This window comes from Myxine glutinosa, chromosome 4 (genome assembly GCF_964187855.1).
Source record: "Myxine glutinosa chromosome 4, kmMyxGlut1.1, whole genome shotgun sequence".
NCBI classification, from domain to species: domain Eukaryota; kingdom Metazoa; phylum Chordata; class Myxini; order Myxiniformes; family Myxinidae; genus Myxine; species Myxine glutinosa.
Window position 1 is genome coordinate 40,962,964 of NC_136264.1, and position 21,428 is coordinate 40,984,391.

A 21,428-nucleotide genomic window follows, 5' to 3' on the forward strand; every position below is an offset into this window, starting at 1 on the left:
CTTGCAGAGAAGACAAAACCTCAAAGCTCCACCCATTCTGGGAACCATAGCTCCACCCATTGTGGGAGAGGCTTCATATAAACAAATATCCACCATTTTATTAACTCGCATAGCTTTGAGGCCTGTTTTGTAGGTCCGTGGTGTCTTCCTCTCTCACACAGTTTTCTTTCAAATCAAATTCGATATATCATTTCATTTTTCAGTCGCTAACGTAGTTTTAGACTCGGTTGAAAAAAAACGGGAAGAAAATCCGATGAAAGTTGCCCTTTATAGAACGAAATGAATTCTCAAAGGCCTGAAACGTCAAGTCCATTGAGATATATTTTGTTTAAATCGCGGCATGCTCAGTCATACACCGCCCGAAATAACAGACGGGAAAATGCCGAGATATATTAAAAATTCGTCCATTTGATGACAATCGTCACGATGAAATATTTAATTTATACGTCGTCACAATAATGTGGAGAGAGGAGCATAGCTTCGTTCACGTGTGCTACACACGAGAAATTGCCGAGATATATTTTTTTACAATCACGGCATGGTCAGTCATACACCGCCTGAAATAACAGACGGGAAAATGCCGAGATATATAAAAAATTCGTCCATTTGATGACAATCGTCACGATGAAATATTTAATTTATACGTCGTCACAATAATGTGGAGAGAGGAGCATAGCTTCGTTCACGTGTCGCCACGCACGGGAAATTGCCGAGATATATATATATTTTAAATCGCGGCATGGTCAGTCATACACCGCCTGAAATAACAGACGGGAAATTGCCGAGATATATTTTCACTTTGCACAAAAATAACATCAAGTAATCGAATCAATAGGAATGTCCTGTGCCTATAACATCGACGTTATAGGCACAGCTGCATCTAGGCATTGTGTAACATCGACGTGGCTTTTGTTTTAATTAAAACTTTTTGTACTTGTTTTCTCTCTTTCTGCCGTTTTGCGTGCGAGTGCGCAAACCGCCACTTTTCTCCGTTTGTATTTTCCTTTGAGTATTCGCTCTTTGTGCCGTTTTAATCATTGTCATTTGTTGGATACTGCAAAACCCTTTGGTATTACACATGACGTATTATGTAAGCCTGTTTCCGTTTCCGGGTAGGAGGAGTCAGTTGCTCCATGATGCCCTGCAGCCGAAGGCTTCACGGTGTTCGGTCACGGTGTTGTTTGAATAAACTCAGATGTTCATTTCTGCCTCCTTGAACATTTAACAACATTCTTCGTGGTTGTTTATTTTCGATTTGTTGCTTGATAGCTCCTTACTGCTTGTATGAATTAATATATTTTCTGTATGATTTGTTCATTCCAGAATAAAACGGAATTCTTTGGCAAGGTTGTCGTCACGTTCTTGTTCATACGCCCGCCGGTGTGGAACAGGTCACCAAGCACCTGTACAATGTGCTTATGTTTACCATCATGTATTGATTGTCTCCACCTAGTACGAACACAATCGGTCTATACCTGTCAGAGACACGGTTTCGGATGTATGCCGGACGAGACCCAATCAATAAGCCCCCGTTTCCGACTAAGTCCACCGGGGGCTAATAAATCCCAGGGATATCACTTCGTTGCCTGAGCAGTCCTATCCTAAAACATATTAAATCGGGTTCAATGGGTCATCACTCAGACATTGTACCCCAATGTCATAGCAGAGGATATAAAGAAATCTGTGTTTACAGAATAGTGCGTCATGTTCATTATTGATGTTTAACCTTGGGATAAAGTTTTAAACACCATAAATATGAAAATTTTGTTTGCCCGATTACATTGGTGTGGGTTGGGTCACATTTTCGTAATACCATCTCCTCTATTAATATCTAAATTATAAATATAATACCGCACTGTATGAATCATGGACTCGAACTATTTTTTTTTTAACTTCTGTAAACTACCGTTTTTCACACAACCTTAAATCGGAATTCCCACATTTTCGCTCCTGCTCTGCCTCCCACAAACACCCGACCAAGTTTGTAAAAGGTGAGACTTTGAGCTCATTCATGGCCTGCCCTGATAAATCGACTATGAACCCAGGTTGAGACATTTTGCCTGTTACTAATTCCCAATACCTGTTTCACAAGTTTGTAAAATAATAATAATAATTAACAATGACATGTTAGATAAGTTGTGGACCTGTGAAGAAAAGTTGTACTTCGATACACGACGTAAGCACACAGACCTTCCTTTGAGAATAAGGACTTCCTCCAGTCTAGTTACTCCCGCGAGGGAGTAATGCATTCGCTCGTGTACGTGTGTGTGTGTGTGTGTGTGTGTGTTTGTGAACAAGATATCTGGAAAAGTTCTGAACGGATTTGGATGAAAGTTGGTGGGATGATTGCCCTTGGGATAGGGAAGAATTGATTCGTTTTTGGTGAAGCTCAGGATATTATTCGGGATCCAGGAATTTTTTGAAGGATTGTTTACCATTGGAAGACAGGGCTCATTTTTTTTTAACATTATCTTCTATATATTCTATATTTAACATTGTGATATGAAAATAGTTTTCATATTTGTTGTAAACAATGTAGTTTAAACTCGTGGTTATGCGTTAGAGCGGTGTATTTTGCTAGCAGCGTTGTCTTCAAGGTTGTTTTTTTTCTAATAAAGACATATTCTGTCATTTTTAAACCACCAAAGTGTGTATTAGTGTTCCGCGTTTCATAAAATGTATCGTTTGATACGTATAATGCTTTAAAACTGTTTGTTTGTTTTTTTTAACCTCAGAAGAGATATCAACATTTACCTCAGCGAATGTCAATCGCGGTGTCGGTATTTGATTAACTTATAAAGACTTAGGTGACTTATAAGTGTGACCAGCATGTGCACGGGATTCTTCCCAGAAGAATGAGTGGTCGCATTAGCTTGGACGACTTCAAATGAGCGAGTTTTGTTTTGACGTTTGGGCCAGTTTTACATGTTGTAACCCTGAGGAATGAAACGAATGTTTTTCCTGGCTTAGAATTTTATTTGAAGTCACACATGCCTCAAAATACACTCACTTATATAGAATTGAACGCTGAATCCGAAAATGTAAGTGAAATTGCCTTGTTTTTTTTAAACATTATCTTCTATATACAGTATTCTAAATATATATCTGTGCAGTGTCTGTCTTGTATTGTCTTGTCTTGTGTTGTCACTGAACTACTCCCTCAAACTTTTATGTAATCGTACTATTCCAACTTGACCCACGGCGGGAGTATGCGCTCTACTGAGTGGCGTTCTAGTTATTACATGCTATTTTCAGAACAGAACAAAAACAATATGCAGTATCAAAATACAAAAGCAAACAGCTCGGTATGTAGCATCATCCCTCATTATCTATCCATATTCATTATTTATAAGGACTTATACTACTGTAAAAGGGAGGATGTCATGTAATGTATCTCGACAGACTATGATCGATTGTTGCACATTTATTGACTCTGCAGATACAGGCCCGATTCACCTCAGCGCTGTCCGAGCTGAGCCGAAACTCCCGGAAATGGAAATAAACCCGCGGTCACGGTGTTGGGATAAAACGGGGAATGTTTGCACCTTTATACATGACAATATATATTGTTACGGTTCTTCGCCGCCCTTCTTCCCCTTACCAAGGGGGGATTATTCCCCTTGTTCTTTCGGGCCTTGGCGGAACCGAGGCTTGAAACGCCCCTTCCGGACAAACACAAAGTAGGGTTTCGGGACCAACTCTCGCTCATACCTAATTCCCTGCGCCGCCACGGAAGCGAGGAAGCAAGCCTCACACGAGCCACGTGTGGTTTGGGTACGCCGAGCGGATTAAGTACCACGTGGTCCGTGCAGTCTTAGTTAGTGGAACTCGATTCGAGCGGTTCTATTCGTACCACGCCTAGCCAATGAAGAAACCACAGGAACGATCGAATGGAAGAAAGGAAGAACACACGTTTAATTATTCCCACACGTATGTACAATGATCGGGGACGCAGAGACACAGGGCAGCACTTAATCAATCTTATCTTATCCCCCGGACTCGGGCCCGTCACACTCACACAGGGAATTGCAGATGGGTTGATGTTCAGCCAAACGCGTCGACGTGGTCGTCCAGGAACGGCTCCGTCGGCTCTCCACGGTCCCAGGATGTCCCGCGAAGATGGCAGCAGGCGATGGAAGGAACCTCGTAGCGTGTCTCCCGAACAAAGCAGATGATGAGGTGGAACGGCAAATGCGGGACTCTCAGCGCGGCTGGCGATTACACCGCCGTTTTCACTCGCGCGACTAAATGCACCGTATATGGATCGGCCTCAAACTCAACCGAGCGCCACTCATAAAAGCGCATATTTCGGTTCATGCGCATCTCTCTTTACCCGCGTATCTTTCACAGTTCTCTGATGCTCACAACTCCACTTCAATGATTCTCTTGGTTGGTCAATGCGCACGAGTTCTCCCTGGGCAAGTCCTTTTTCTGCTGCGAGTCGAGTCCTCTGACGCTCAGTCCTCTGGGGGGCTTTGCACGATGGGATATATAGGTACGCCCCCGAACCTTCTGGAACCCCCTCGAACCTTCTTACCACGCCCTGTGACGCAGTGCCGCCGCCACCACCTCTGAGCCCTGATTGGCGGCTCGTGCTTAACGTCAGCTTCTGCTGCCCCTCATTCGGCTCCGCCCCGACCCTCCTAGCCTGCCTCGTGTTAATTCGCCCAAAATGAACCAAAGTCAGCGCAAAGAGGCATGAGGCTAGGGAAGCTGGAAAGTCGGTAGAAGTAGGGCCTATTCTCCTGACTCTACTCAACGCAGAACTAACAATGGAAAAGGACTAAGCTCACAAATACTAAGAAATAACTATACTATCGCGAGGCTACATGTTGCTTGTGTGAATAACTATGAGGGGGAAATTTTAACCTTTATTAGACTCACTTTACAAACTCAAAACCGCAACAATATATTGTTGCGGTTCTGAGAATGTACATATTGATTAATAAAGGTTAAAGGTTTGCCCCCATAGTTAGTCCACATGCAACACGTAGGCCACCTTAGAACTTTAGTTATGTCATAGTATATGTGAGAATAAGGCCATTTCCAATAGTGATACCTGCGTTGTGTGAAAGAAATAAGAGTAGGCCCCATTCATTTTGAGGCCCACCCTCCAAATCGACCTTGTTGGGCAGCATCCATCCCGCACCCTGATTCGGCTAATCCACCTCCTTTGCCAGCAGCGTTCGCTGCTCTTGGGTTTTTGCTCGAAACCAGCCAAATGCCACGAGGTAGGCTTGGAAAGGGGGAGGAGCGTGAGGTTGGGGTGTGGCCACGTCAAGCAGCACGTCAAGGGCGGAGCCGGTAAGAGCCAACAACCAACCAGGGCTCGGGTGGAATGGCGTGAGGGGCGTGGTAAGAGCGTGGCTGGCAAATTCCAGAGGGTTCGCTGGGCGGTGCTATATAAACGCGCGCACAAAGCCCTTCGACAGGACTGTACAGGACTGGCACGATTCGCGCATTACAGAAGACTGGTCGCATTAAGAGGACAGCGTGGAGACGTCTGGGTGTGCAAAAAGGACTCGTGAGGAGAAACACATGAAGAAGCGCGTTCAAGTTGCCGATTATTACGTACGCGGTTGAGCCGCGAGTGTAACCGCCAAGCCAGCCTACCTTTCACCCGCATTCCACCCTGTAATTGTCCGCTCCACGCAAACGACACGAGGAGAGATCCTGGCAGCTGCCACCTGACCATCGCCTTCACGGTACGAGTCAGGGACCGGAGTGAGCCCTGGATGCCATCATCCCTGGACCATCAACCCTGCCCATCTACCTCCCTGTGTGAGTGTGTCTGTGTGTGCGGGCCCATTTGTCCTGGGATAAGTTAAGACTGTATAAGCTTCACTCTGTGTACTTCTGCTCCTTCCTGTACAAATTATTAATAAACCAATTGTTCTTCCTGGTTTCTTCCTAATTGGACCGTATTAGTCTTTTCCTCCATTGGGTAAGCGTGGCACGATTCGGAACCGCTCAAATCGGGTTAGTTCTTGTTAACGGCTCGGATCACGGCTCGCTATCGCTCGGCATTTCCTCTAAAACCGTGGTTCGGGCGGGGTTATTTCCTTGCTTCCTGGGAGGCGTTGGTAATTAGGTATTAGGAATTCGGCCTACGACCCTACCCAGCGCTGACCGGAAGGAACGTCATAGCCCCGGATCGCGTCGGCTAGATACAAGACAAGGGGATTACCCCCCCCCCCCCTTGGTAAGGGGGAAGGCCGACATTGAGATCCGCAACAATATATATAGTGTTGCGGTTTTGGAATAAAGGTTAATTCCCCCTCGTAGGTAGACGGCTAGACGCACCACAACATGAAGCCTCGCGGTAGTTCAGTTATTTATTAGTGAATGTAAGCAGAGTCCTTTCCTGTGTTTAGTTTTGCGTTGAGTAGGCCAGTGAGCTTAGGTGTTCTTTTGGCGCTTTGCTTTGGTGCTTTTGGTTTGGTTTTGGCGCTGAAATGCCATGCGGCAGGCCTGAACAAGTCTACCGAGGCCGAAGGGAGGCGCGGCAGGAGGAGTGGTCGGTAAGCACGAGCCGCCAATCATGGCTCGAGGGGAGTGGCTAACCACGACGACCAGAGGCGGGGTTTGGAACATTCGAGTCGGGCCGGGGCGGGGCCATATAACACTGAGATTTAAGTAGTGACACCTGTACTGTAGCGGGGACGTAGGTAGCTTAGGTGGATGATAAAGAAAAGGAAGTGCATAGTGTAAAGGGATGACGGGGAAGCACAAGTGTTAGGGGAAGTAGATAGATAGATGATGCTGTGTGTTTGAGAATAAACGGAATTGTGTGGGTGAGAAAAAGTGGAATTGTGTTTGAGGTGTGTGAGCATAAAAGGTGTGCGAGATAAATGGTGTGCGAGATAAGTGGTGTGGAATGCTTGGTGTGGAATAAAAGGTGTGGAATGCATGGTGCGAAGGAGTGAATTGGGGGAGAGTGGAACCCATTCGTGGAAGCCCGGGGTGGGTAGTGTAAAGCCAGGTAGAGGGCGTAGGTAAATTGTATGGATATTGACACCTGTGGTGCAAGTAGTAGCAAGCAGTATTTTGTAGGGTGCATGAGACTGTGGAATGGCTGGGCATGTGGCTTACTTGGTGCGTATAGTTATTGGGGCACTCCGCCACTGGTAGTTTGTCGGCCAGGTGAGGCCGCAGGTAGGCTCTGGGAGCCGGTTAGTTATAGTGAAGTTTGTGAGTGGGGCCCGAGGATTCCAGGAGAGGACCCGTGTTGCCCGATGCCAAAGTGGGCACAGAGGGGGTAAGCAGCCAGAAGAGGGCCTTCCCCAGTTAGGTAGTCGCGAGGAGCAGGTCGGCTCAGGTCGCAGCTTCAGTGGCGGAGGTGCGCAGGTAGGAAGACCTGCTAGTGGAGCCACACAACCCAGCCCAGAAATTGTGTGAGGACACACAGTGAAAATTTGTGGGGGTGAGACCCAAATTCAGAGTGCACCACAGTGTGGGCAATGGGAATTCGGGTTCTTAGAACCACATAGTTTAAAGAGGCCGATTGGCAGGGTACGACCCCGGGTAGGTTAAATGAGTTAACGTTACTGGAGTAGTTAGGATGAGAAATCCCTTCGCACCATCCACAGCCAATCACCAAGGAGGACAGAGCTCCACAACGAGGCTCTGTAAGCTGATTGGAAAGTAAGACGCGTCACGACGTAAGGGTGACATTGTGTGTGTTCCATCCCTTCCTTCTTGGGAGGGATTGGGAGACGAATTTGGCATAGAGGGGGATATGGGAGACAAGACGTAATGACGGATTGTAAATACAAGGGGGGCTAGGGTAGTGTAGCCAACGGTGGGGGGTACAGATGGTTAGGGACGAGCCTGTTCTGTTCGCTCTTCCGCGTCCCTCGCACCGCACCACCTTGTTTTCTATGTGCCATTGCGTCTTTTCTGCTTGCTTGTTGTGCCTTGTCTTCCCCCGCCCCAGCACCATTTTGGAGGCCGAACTGTGCAGCACCATCGACCTGTGAAGCATCCCTTCTGCACCTTGCTGCCCTGTCCTTGTTTCATCTGTGCAGCCGAACAGTGCAGCACCTTTCTGCCATGTCCTTTTGCTGCACCTTTGTTGCACCCGTGCAGCCGACCTGTGCAGCACTTTGCTGCCACAAACCTCTTGCTGCACCTTGTCACACTTAAGGACCACAAGCATTGTGGCCTTGCACCTCTGCTGTGCAGCATCTTGCTGCAAAATCATCTTGCAACTTCGGACCACTTGTTTGAGTGGCATTGATGCCACGCAGTTGGTCCACGTGAGAACGGCCCTGCTGGCCATATAAAAGCATTTTTGTTTATTATTGTGTGCTAGGGATAACGAAGTTCTGTAAGTGTAGTTGGCCCTGATGCTTCAAATGGCCTGTATGCCGGTCAGGGGGCCAGCCGGTTTGTTAGACGCACACGGAAGAAGCAAGAAGCAAGATGCAAGAAGCAAGCAGCAAGTGCCATTTTTGAGTGTGTTTTGCTGTGTTTTCTCTCCTCTCCAATCTTCTCTTCCAAAAAGAACAGGTCCTGGGTCATAGAATTGTAAATATACGTGCTTGTAAATATAAGAATGCTGCCCAACGGCCATGTGTTTAGTTTAAAATTCCAGAAATACTCGGGTAGTTGTGGGCGTGAAACTGTTAGGAAGCTGCTCAACGCAATAAGAGGGACATATTTAGTGTTAAAACTGTCGCACACATGGGTCAGAGTAAATGGTAGGGGGAACCACACCTATGTGTCACATTTAAAAGTAAGGTTAATTTTGCATGTCCGGCTCTACCGGTCGTTCCATTGGTGGTTTCGACTCGGGACGAGTCTGACGAGAGAGGGGTGTAGTGTTGCGGTTTTGGAATAAAGATTAATTCCCCCTCGTAGGTAGATGCACCACAACATGAAGCCTCATGATAGTTCAGTTATTTCTTAGTGAATGTAAGCGTAGTCCTTTCCTGTGTTTAGTTTTGTGTTGAGTAGGCCAGTGAGCTTAGGTGTTCTTTTGGTGCTTTGCTTTGGTGCTTTTTGTTTGGTTTTGGCGCTGAAATGCCATGCGGCAGGCCTGAACAAGTCTACCGAGGCTGAAGGGAGGCGCGGCGGGAGGAGTGGTCGGTCAGCATGAGCCGCCAATCAGGGCTCGAGGGGAGTGGCTAACCACGACGACCAGAGGCGGGGTTTGGAACATTCGAGTTGGGCCGGGTGGGGCCATATAACCCTGCTCCGAGTTCCCCCACCTCAGATGAGTCGCGCAGCCCATAAGATGGGTTGAGAAGGAGTTGAGTTGGCAGTTGAGTTGAGTAAGAGGAGTTCTCGGTCAGAGTCGTGTGCACGTCACAGTTCCCTGTGAGACGATTTAGAGTTCCCGTGAGAGTGAGTTGGGTTGAGCTTAAGAACGCGAGTGGAGCTGCCGAGCAAGCGAATTGAATTGCCTATTGTACACGAACTTTCCCCGTGCCCTGCACTCTGCGCCGTATTAATCGCGCGCTCGAGAGGACGACCCACGCCGGGCCACAGACGCGTGATTTCCTCCTGTCTGCCTTCGCCTATGTACGTGCCGTGAACACCGGAGAGCCACGCCGGGCGAGCTGCCCCGGAGCGACCGACGGCGAAGCACGCTTGGCGTGCGAACATTCTTCTCTTCTTCTCCCCGTGTGTGTGCGTGGGCCCGTGTCTGGGGATAGGTAAGATTTATTAAGCTCTGCTCTGTGTCCCCCTTTCCTTCATCATTATCATTGTAAATAATAATAAATCATGTTCTTCCTCTGATTTGACCATCCTGCCCCTTCCATCCATTGGCTTCGCATGGTACAAATAAAACCGCTCAAATCTGGTTCCAATAAAAGTAACAGCACTAGTCACGAGATACGCATACCACTCGAGCGTCCTCGATTAAGCGTGGCTTGTGCGAGGCTCGATCCCCGCTTTCGTGGCAGCGTGGGTTAAAGGTACGTGCGAATTTGTCCCGATACCCTTTTTCACGTTTGCCCGGAAGTGGCGATTCGGCCTCGCGGACCCGAAGACCCAGGGGGAAAAAAGGGGCTTAATCCCCCCTTTGTAACGGGAACGGGCTTCGGGAGATCCGCAACAATATATTGTTATGGTTCTCCACTGCCCGACTTCCCCTTACCAAGGCGGGATTAATCCCCTTGTTCTTTCTGGGCTTGACGGAACCGAGACTTGAGACATCCCTTCCGGGCAAACGCAAAGTAGGGTTTCGGGACCAACTCTCGCTCGTACATAATTCCCTGCGCCGCCACGGAAGCGAGGTAGCAAGCCTCGCATGAGCCACGTGTGATTTGAGTACGCCGAGCGGATTGAGTACCACGTGGTCCGTGCAGTTTAGTAGTGGAACCCGATTTGAGCGGTTCTATTCGTGCCACGCTTACCCAATGAAGAAACCACAGGAACGATCGAATGGAAGAAAGGAAGAACACAGGTTTAATTATTCCCACACATATGTACAATGATCGGGGAACGCAGAGACACAGGGCAGCACTTAATCAGTCTTATCTTATCCCCCGGACTCGGGCCCGTCACACTCACACAGGGAATTGCAGATGGAGTGATGTTCAGCCAAATGCGTCGACGTGGTCATCCAGGAACGGCCCCGTCCGGCTCTCCATGGTCCCAGCACATCCCGCAAAGATGGCAGCAGGCGGTGGAAGGAACCTCGTAGCGCGTCTCCCGAACAAAGGCAGATGATGAGGTTGAACGGCAAATGCGGGACTTTCAGCGCAGCTGGCGATTACACAGCCGTTCTCACTCGCGCGACTTAATGCACTGCTTATGGATCGGCCTCAAACTCAACCAAGCATCACTTATTAATAGCGCGTATTTCGGTTCATGCGCGTCTGGCTTCACCCGCATATCTTGCACAGTTCTCTGATGCTCACAACTCCTCTTCCACGATTCCTCCAAGTTGGTTAGTGCACGCGATTTATTCCTGGGCAGTCCTATCGAGTCCCTTCAGGCAGCCGTCCTCCCGCGCTAGTCCTTCTCTCGCGAGTCCTTTGCTCATCATCGAGTGAGTCCTCCCATGCTAGTCCTCCCGCGCTAGTCCTCCTGCGCTAGTCCTCCTGAGGGCTTTGCACGATGGGTTATATAGGTACGCCCCCAAACCTTCTGGAACTCTCTCGAACCTTCTTACCGCGCCCTGTGATGCAACGCCGCCGCCACCACCTCTGAGCCCTGATTGGCGGCTCGTGCTTACTGTCAGCGCTTCTGCCGCTCCGCCTTCGGCTCCGCCCCGACCCTCCTAGCCTGCCTCGTGTTAATTCGCCCAAAATGAACCAAAGTTAGCGCAAAGGGGCTTGAGGCTAGGGAAGCTGGAAAATCGTTAGAAGTAGGACCTATTCTCCTGACTCTACTCAACACAGAACTAACAATGGAAAAGGACTAAGCTCACAAATACTAAGAAATAACTATACTATCGCGAGGCTACATGTTGCTTGTGTGACTAACTATGAGTGGGAAATTTTAACCTTTATTAAACTCACTGTACAAACTCAAAACCGCAACACTACCCCTCTCCCTTGTCAGACTCGTCCCCGAGTCGAACCTACAAAATCTGGTACGACCGTTTTTGAGAAAGATCTGGGACTAACTTTTACTTACATGTGACATATAGATGTGGTTCCCCCTAACATTTACTCTAACCCGTGTGTGCGACAGTTTTAAAACACTAAATATGTCCCACCTACTGCGTTGAGTAGCTAACTAACAGAATCACGCCCACAATTAACCGAATCCGGAATTGTTTTCAATCTAAACATCGAGCCGGTGGGCAGCATTTTTATATACAAGCACAAAACCTAATCTTATTTACAGTTCTATGACCCAGGACCCCTCCTTTTTGGAAAGAAGATTGGAGGGGAGAGAAAGCACAGCAAGGTACACAAATACACATTTCAAAAATTCACATTTCATTTGCTGCTGGTGTCTTGCATCTTCTGTCTTCTTTGTGCACATATCAAACCGGCAAGCCCCCGGACCGGCATACAGGCCATTCCTGCTCTTCGGGGCTAAATAAACTTACCACCTTCTAGTCCCGAGCACACAATAAATAAATAATGCACAACAAGTGTGTTCGTTTTATTTCTGCCAGCAGGGCCAACCCTATGTGGTCCGACTGCGTGACACTGATGCCACTCAAAAACAAGTGGTCCGAAGATGCAAGGTGAATTTGCAGCAAAGTGCTACACAGGTGAGGTGTAAGGCCACAAAACTTGTGGTCCATAAGTGTAATGTGCACCAAAGTGTTTATGGCAGCAAGTGCTGCACACGTGCAGCAAAGTTATAACAAATGAAAAGGATATGGCAGCAAAGTGCCGCGTGGTTCAGCTGCACAGATGTAGCAAAGTGCAGCAGGGGTGCTGCACAGGTGTAGCAAGGTGGAGCTGCACAGTTCCACCTCCAAAATGGTCCTGGGGTGGGGGGAGAGACAAAGCACGACCAGCAAAGCGGAAAGGGCACAAAGGTACACAGCAATACAAGGTAATGCAATACGAGGGGCGCGGGAGAGCGAGCAGAGCTAGCTCGTCCCTAACCGTTCGTACCCCCCAACGTAGGCTAGACTACCCTAGCCCTTCCTTGTATTAACTATTTACAAATTCGTCTCTACGTCTTGTCTCCCATATCCCCCTCTAATCCAAATTCGTCTCCCAATCCCTCCCAGGAAGGAAGGAATGGAACAAACACAATGTCCCATTACGTCATGATGCATCTTACACTCAAATCAGTTCACTTGATCTTGGTACGGAGCTTCGTCCTCCTTGGTGAATGGATGTGGATGGCGCGAAGGGAGTTCCTCAATTCCTAACTACACTACTGATATTTACTTTTACACTACCTGGGGTCGTACCCTGCCAATCGGCCATCTTTAAACGATGTGGTTCTAAAAACAGAATCCCCATTGACCACTCTGCGGTGCCATACGAATTTGGGTCTCACTCCCCAATTTTTCTTACTGTGCCCTTGAACAATTTCGTGGCTGGGTCGTGTGGCTCTACTAGCAGGTCTACCTACCTGCGCACCTCCGCCACTGAAGTTACCACCCGAGCTTACCTGCTCCTGCGACTACCTAAACTGGGGAAGGCCCCTCCTGGCTCTTTACCCCTCTGATGCCCTCCTTGGCATTGGGCAACCCGGGTCCTTCCCTTGGATCCTCGGGCCCCACTGAACAACTCACAACTACCCTAACTGGCTCCCAGAGCCTACCTGCAGCCTCACCTGGCCGACAAACTACCAGTGGCGGAGTGCCTCAATAACCATACGCACCAATTAAGCCACACACCCAGCCATGTCACTGACTCATGCACCCTCCAAAGCACTACATTGCCACTACCTGCACCACAGGTGTCAATATCCAAACAATTTACCTAAGCCCTCTACCTGGGTTTAAACTACCCACCCCGGGTATTCGTGAATGGGTCCATCTCCCCACATTCACTCCTTCGCACCAGGTATTCCACACCTTTTATTCCACACCAAGTATTCCACACCATTTATTTGCACACCAATTATTTCACACCCCTTTCGTCTCGCACACCTTTTGCGCTCACACACCTTTTCCCATACACCTCAAACACAATTCCTTTTATCTCAATACAAATCATCACACACACAGCATCATCTAGCTAGCTGCTTTTCCCCTAAAACTCGTGCTTCCCCGTCATCCCATTAAACTAAGCACTCCCTTCGTCATTATCAACCATCTAAGCTACCTATGTCCCCTCTACCGTACAAATGTCACTACTTAAATCTCATGTCATCTGCTGTCATCTAATTTCCCTATCAATTATCCTAGCCCGCCCTCGTCAAGCTTCGGTGCCCCATGGAGGTAATCATCGCTGGTCCCCCATGTGCATGTCACTGCCATCCCCCTAATCTAATGCTCATGAGCCCGGGTGAAGAATGGTAAAACTACCATTCCTCCACGCAGGGTACCATTCCCCAACACTATTGCCATTCGTCCACTGCACCTGAGCCTCTTCGTGCGGAAATACATTGCCATTACGGCTCGACCTCGAGAGGCCGAGCGATCCATTCGGGTGGTTGGTCGACTGTAGGTTGGGTCCGTCCGGCATTTTCGATCCAGGGGAGGAGGCATGGATGGGCCGAGGTTCAGAGCTCCATCTCTATGCGTGGCCTCGCGGTCCCACACACGATGGCCCAACCGCCCACGGTCGGAGCACTGCACCCGCCAGGGGGCGCGGCTCCGAACTCTCCTACCTCCTCTTGAACCTTGCCGTTCGCCTTTACCGCCACGGCGCGGCACCAACCATACAGGGCGGGGTCCGGCACGAATCGTGCACGCCGGTTCTTGTGAGACCGCTGCGGCACCGATCCTCGCCTATCCCCACCGCACACAACTCACCGAGGGCTCACGTCGGCTATCCATCGCGCTAACCACTTCCCCGGTCTGTGTCGATGCTTGAGCCGCGTTCTCACCACACCTCGCGACCCACTCCACACTCGCACACTGAGGCGCCCCCATACACTCCATGCATTCTGTTACAGCACACTCTTTCCGCACACGGTCCGGTGTGCATTCTTTCTCGCACTCTGTTATAGCACACTCTGGTGCACACCACCCAGGTGCACTCATGCCGTTTGCACACTACATTATCACACACCCTCGCGCACACCCTGGCACACTCATACCTTCCACACACTCCGTTACACACTCTCTCGTTACGTACTCCGTAATGCCCACGGGTGTGCACTCTCCTGGTACACACCCAATCACATGCTCTGGTGCACTCCTGCACACTCTCTGTAACACACTCTCCGGTTACACACTCCGTAACACAATCTTCTCCGACACACTCTTCCCGCACACATTCCATTGTGCTTTCTCCCTTGCACTCTGTAACACACTTTTCTCGCACCCACTCGTGCTCCGGTGCACACTCTCTCTTGTACCGCGCACCAGTCGCCCTCGCACACCACACCATATACCTTCCACGACCGCCCGGGTTTCGTCTTGATCCCAAGCGCGCCAAAACCCTTTTCCCGCCAAACACATTCGCGCCATTATATCTCACCTGGGGGATTCTCTTTCTTGCCAGCAGCACCTGCAATCCTTTCATTTTGCTAGCAAGCCGGACATCACGATGCGAACACGAACTTTGTGTGCAATCCATTTCTTCCCTCGATTCATTTTCTATTTCTGCCGTCTCTTCGGCCCCAATTGTTTCTCCAATTTCTTTTTCCTCGACGACCGCCGGCGCGCATGAATTTCCCCTGTCCAATTCGGTGGCCGTCGGCTTTTCTACACCCCGTGTCGCGATCTCTATGCTCCCAGTCAACTTGGCTGCTCTCTTTCCAAGCTTGCTCTCCACGCGTTCCTCACATCGCGTTACCTTGTCGTGTACCAATGTGACCTCCTCGCTCAGCTTGCGCCTTATGTCCTTCCCTGCTTTTTTTTGGTCCTTCTTCGACGCCGCCATAAATTTTTCCAATTCCCGGGTGGATTTTTCTCCCATTTCTTTCAATTGGCCACCCATTTTGCTTTCAAATTTTTTCCATGTTACTCCTCACTTCGTCTCTCTGGATGTCCATTTTTCCAATTATTTTATTTATCTTTTGGGCGTCCATTTTCGAATTCAGTTCGCCCTTCATTTCTTTCATTTCTTTGGTGGATTTGTCGCCTTGGGCGTCCAATTTCCTCATTATCCGGGCCAGGTATAACCCAATGTCGAGCCCGGTCCACTCAGCGGCCCCGGCTGCCCCCGCCACGTGCGACGCGCCGCCATTTTCTACCCCTGCTGCCAGCCCTTCTTCTGCTTCCTCCTCTTCTACTAATTCTTCCCGTGGGTCCTGGGTCATTAATTCCTCCTCATCTACCTCATCTTCTACCCCCACGGGCATTCGACCGTCTTGGCTAGCCATGGTACGAATTTAAAATTTTAATTTTAAAAACGAAATTTCGTCCACTCGCAATTTCACTTGCGTGAAGCGCACTCCAGGTCCAATCCCACTCCTGACACCAATTGTTACGGTTCTCCGCCGCCCTACTTCCCCTTACCAATGGGGGATTAATCCCCTTGTTCTTTCTGGGCTTGACGGAACCGAGACTTGAGACGTCCCTTCCGGGCAAACGCAAAGTAGGGTTTCGGGACCAACTCTCGTTCGTACCTAATTCCCTGCGCCGCCACAGAAGCGAGGTAGCAAGCCTCACACGAGCCACATGTGGTTTGAGTACGCCGAGCGGATTGAGTACCACGTGGTCCGTACAGTTTTGTAGTGGAACCCGATTTGAGCGGTTCTATTCGTACCACGCTTAGCCAATGAAGAAACCACAGGAACAATAGAATGGAAGAAAGGAAGACCACAGGTTTAATTATTCCCACACGTATGTACAATGATCGGGGACGCAGAGACACAGGGCAGCACTTTATCAGTCTTATCTTATTTCCCAGACTCAGGCCCGTCACACTCACACAGGGAATTGCAGATGGAGTGATGTTCAGCGAAACGCGTCGACATGGTCGTCCAGGAACGGCCCCGTCCGGCTCTCCACGGTCCCAGCACGTCCCGCGAAGATGGCAGCAGGCGGTGGAAGGAACCTCGTAGCACGTCTCCCGAACAAAGGCAGATGATGAGGTGGAACGGCAAATGCGGGACTTTCAGCACGGCTGGCGATTACACAGCCATTCTCACTCGCGCGACTTAATGCACCGTATATGGATCGGCCTCAAACTCAACCGAGCATCACTTATTAATAGCGCCTATTTCGGTTCATGTTTGTCTGGCTTCACCTGCGTATCTTGCACAGTTCTCTGACTATCACAACTCCTCTTCCACGATTCCTCCAAGTTGGTTAGTGAGCGCGAGTTATTCCTTGGCAGTCCTATCGAGTCCCTTCAGGCAGCCGTCCTCCCGTGCCAGTCCTTCTCTCGCGAGTCCTTTGCTCATCAGCGAGTGAATCCTCCCACGCTAGTCCTCCCGTGCTAGTCCTCCTGTGCTAGTCCTCCTGCGCTAGTCCTCCTGCGCTAGTCCTCCTGCGCTAGTCCTCCTGGGGGCTTTGCGCGATGGGTTATATCGGTACACCCCCGAACCTTCTGGAACTCTCTCGAACCTTCTTACCACACCCTGTGACGCAACGCCACCACCACCACCTCTGAGCCCTAATTGGCGGCTCGTGCTTACCGTCAGCACTTCTGCCGCTCCGCCTTCGGCTCCGCCCCGACCCTCCTAGCCTGCCTCGTGTTAATTCGCCCAAAATGAACCAAAGTTAGTGCAAACGGGCATGAGGCTAGGGAAGCTGGAAAGTCAGTAGAAGTAGGACCTATTCTCCTGACTCTACTCAACGCAGAACTAACAATGGAAAAGGACTAAGCTCACAAATACGAAAAAATAACTATACTATCGCGAGGCTACATGTTGCTTGTGTGACTAACTATGAGGGGGAAATTTTAACCTTTATTAAACTCACTGTACAAACTCAAAACCGCAACAATATATATATATATATATATATATATATATATATATATACAGTATATGTATGTATATTATAAACAGGAATTATATTCCTGCGAGGGGCTAAGTGTGGAAAAACTCTGACTCAACACGGGACTCGAACCAAAAGCCTCCATCACTTTCGTGGTGACAGCCCTCTGCGCTATTGAGCCAGGCAAAATCTCCTTAGAAATACCCCACACTTAACACTGCGAGCTTTATAATAGCCGATGTCTTACGTGCCTGCTAGACAGACCCCGGATGTGAGCGCAAATATATGTACGCGTATGTATGTGTATGCAAGTATATGTAGAAGTGCATTGGAGATTAACTCATCTACAATTTTTATAAACAGGAATTAAATTCCTGCTTGGGGCTAAGTGTGAAAAACTCTGACTCAACACAGGACTCGAATCAAGGGCCTCCATCACTTTCGCATCCAAATAGCTGAAAATACAAAACCAAACAGCTCGGTAGGTATCATCATCCCTCATTAACTCTCCACATTCATTATTTATTATTTATAAGTACTATACTATTATAAGTACTATAAGTACTATTTATAAGTATAATTTATCATTATAAAGATATATATTAATTTTTTTAAATTTTTTTTTATTTTTTTAAATACATTATTTATTATTCATTATTTTGAACTACGTTTTTAATTTATTTATTTATCTTTTTTGTGAATTCCTTTGTCATTTTTATGAGTTTGTAATCTTGTCATAAATTCCTTCCTGATAATACTTTTTCCTGCATTCTTTTGTGAGATTAGTCACCGCTCTCTTTCTTGAGAGCAGTGTGAGATGTGTAACCGTCGTTTTTCCTGCCGAGAGCAGTGAGAGGTGTCACCTTCTTCCTGCCTAGAGTAGTGTGAGATCACAGTCTATAATCACCTTCTTCCTGCCTAGAGTAGTGTGAGATTACAGTCTATAATCACCTTCTTCCTGCCTAGAGTAGTGTGAGATTACAGTCTATAATCACCTTCTTCCTGCCTAGAGTAGTGTGAGATTACAGTCTATAATCACCTTCTTCCTGCCTAGAGTAGTGTGAGATCACAGTCTATAATCACCTTCTTCCTGCCTAGAGTAGTGTGAGATTACAGTCTATAATCACCTTCTTCCTGCCTAGAGTAGTGTGAGATTACAGTCCATAATCACATTCTTCCTGCCTAGAGTAGTGTGAGATTACAGTCCATAATCACATTCTTCCTGCCTAGAGTAGTGTGAGATTACAGTCCATAATCACCTTCTTCCTGCCTAGAGTAGTGTGAGATTACAGTATATAATCACATTCTTCCTGCCTAGAGTAGTGTGAGGTATGTATGCATTGACATTCCTCTTAAAGCAGAGTAAATCGTCGGATAATGGGAAGCATGTTACAGGTGGTGAATTCCAGAGCGAGACGGCAGGAGGGATAAAACTATCTACATAGCCATTTGTGCTTTAAGTTGTTGTCTTCATGGTTTTCTTGTTGTCTACTGTGGGAACAGTTTGAGCCATCAATATAATAATAATAGTAGTAGTAGTAGTAGTAGTAGTAGTAGTAGTAGTAGTAGTAGTAATAGTAGTAGTAGTAGTAGTAGTAGTAGTAGTAGTAGTAGTAGTAGTAGTAGTAGTAGTAATAGTAGTAGTAGTAGTAGTAGTAGAAGTAGTAGTGGTAATAGTAGTAGTTTGATGCTCTTGCACTAGTTGTGGATGCAGTACAGGTGGATGGGCTTAATTGTCTTTTCCTGTGTCTGCTTTTCCTTTTATTTTTTTTTCCCAGTAAATCACGGGTGCTGTTGAGATAGTTTTATTTTTACAGTATTTCACTCATAAGAGGCAAGATCATTTCACACTTGCTGTAATTTCAATTTACATTTTTGGGTTATTAATCCCCTACCGGTTTCACCAGAAGGGACGCGAGACGTTTGTGCGTCTGTCCGTCCCACCTGTGGTTTTTCAGACTTTTTCGCCATACTCTTTAACATATTGAACTAAAACTTGGTACATTGGTACATGGCTCGATTACGATAAGTTACACAACTAGTTTGAGTTTGAGGGCATTTCATCAATTTTTCACAGAGTTGTGCGCTTTTTTGAACTTAGAAAATATTACATCGGTAGGGGACACGTATCGCAAAGCAATTCTCCCTCTTGTTGATTTTGACGTACAACAACAACAACAACAACAACAGGCATTTTAAGGCCATTTCCCCTGCAAGAGCGGTGGTTAGCCTTGCGGTCCCCATGACAATCTTCTCCATCTTGCCCTATTTTCTGCATCTCTCCTTGTTAACCCCCTTGCCCGCATTTCTTCTTCCACCATCTTTAGCCAAGACTTTCTCGGTCTTCCCCGTCCTCTACTTCCTTCTTCATTCATTTCCATCACTATTCTCAACCAGTCACGTTCATCCTTCCTCAACACATGACCAAACCATCTCAACCTGTTCCTCTTCACAGCATCAATCACAGGCTCTATTCCCATCATCTTTCGCAATTCATCATTTGTCTTCCTCTCTCTCAACGATACTCCGCACATCCACCGAACCATTCGCATTTCCACCCTTTCCAGCCTTCGTTGCTGCTCTACGTTCATTACCCATGTCTCGCTCGTGGATTTTGATGTACTATAACTATACTCTTTATGGCGCGTTGGTGCTGCCGAAGCAGTCTTGGCAAGGGTTATACTAGATGGTTTGTCATTGCCTTCCCAGTGTTGTTTGGCCCTGCTCTATCCTCTTAAATACTTATCATCAAGCAAGGGAGCAGCACACACCATTTTAAATAGACTTTGGGATGACTCTGGCAGGATTCGAATCACCGTCCTCCTGGACCCAGAGCAGACCCTCCAACCATTGCACTACAGAGTTTGGTGCGTGCCAACCATAAATGGATGGCTCAACCATCAGGGAACATTTCAATTACATTTCTCTCGACTTTTTCTGAATAATTTGTTTTCTAATGATGTTAAACCCTACTAGAAGGATTGCAAAGTAAGTGAGGTCTTACCTTGTAAAAGAGCGCATAGCACAAGCCAAAAAAACACCTCCATGGGAAATCTTTCTGCTATCGTGAAAAAAAGTCGTGAAAAAAGTCGGAGAAGAGTCGTGAAAAAACAAGAAACTCTTTCAACAGTAAAATAACCTGTTTGTATGGAGGGAACACAGGGAACGTTTTTATGAGCAGTTACTGGTTCTGTTTCTGACACCTCCCATTGGCTGCCAGACAATCATTTCACGTATTCAAATTGAGTCGCAATAACGGCAAGATAAGAATGAGACTTGATGATCGTGTGATTTATTAGCCCGTCTCCCGGAGGTGGAGATTCGCAATGACGTGTATTTGTGTGAGTGTCGTTGTTTCTTATCTCAATAATATGGGTTTCAGATGGTGGAACTGAGTCCTCCCAGGACAAGGGCGGATCTAGGAATTTAAATACGGAGGGGTGCACCTACCCATAGCGCCGGGGGGGGGGGGGTCTAAGGGGTGTGTGGGGGTCCTCCCCCAGGAAATTTAAAAAAAATGATCATCAGTAACGGCATTTCGTGCGTTCTTGGAAGTTTCTGCAGTTCCTTGAGTTCTTCCCTGGTCCAACAGTTCAGCAGATTCGCGATGACTAATGGTCAGATCGACGAACTGGGGAAACGACTTGCCCAGCTGTTCCTTCTGCAAAAGATTGTTGAATTTTGTGTATGTGTGTGTGTGTCTGTATGTATGTGTGTTTGTGTGTGCGCACGCGCGAGTGTGTGTGTGTCTGTGTGTGTCTCAGTGTGTGTGTTTGTGTCTGTGTGTGTGTTTTGGTGTGTGTGTGTGTGTGTGTGTCTTGGTGTGTGTGTGTGTGTCTTGGTGTGTGTGTGTGTGTGTGTGTGTGTGTGTGTGTGTCTGTGTGTGTGTGTGTCTCTGTCTGCGTGTGTGTGTGTGTGTGTGTATGTGTCACTGTGTGTGTGTCTCTGTGAGTGTGTGTGTGCCACTGTGTGTGTGTGTGTCTCTTTGTGTGTT

At 47.8% G+C, this 21,428-nt stretch overlaps 1 protein-coding gene across 1 annotated transcript in view; it reads right to left on the reverse strand.

Moving 5' to 3' along the window:
• Positions 1-20,577, reverse strand: part of LOC144891592 (uncharacterized) — a 64,771-nt gene extending 44,194 nt beyond the window's left edge. The window contains exon 1 of the mRNA XM_078775212.1: positions 20,439-20,577. Coding sequence (XP_078631338.1) covers positions 20,439-20,481 — 43 coding nt within the window. The 5' untranslated portion in view covers positions 20,482-20,577. The remainder of the gene's footprint in view (positions 1-20,438) is intronic.
• Positions 20,578-21,428: the final 851 nt, after the last annotated feature.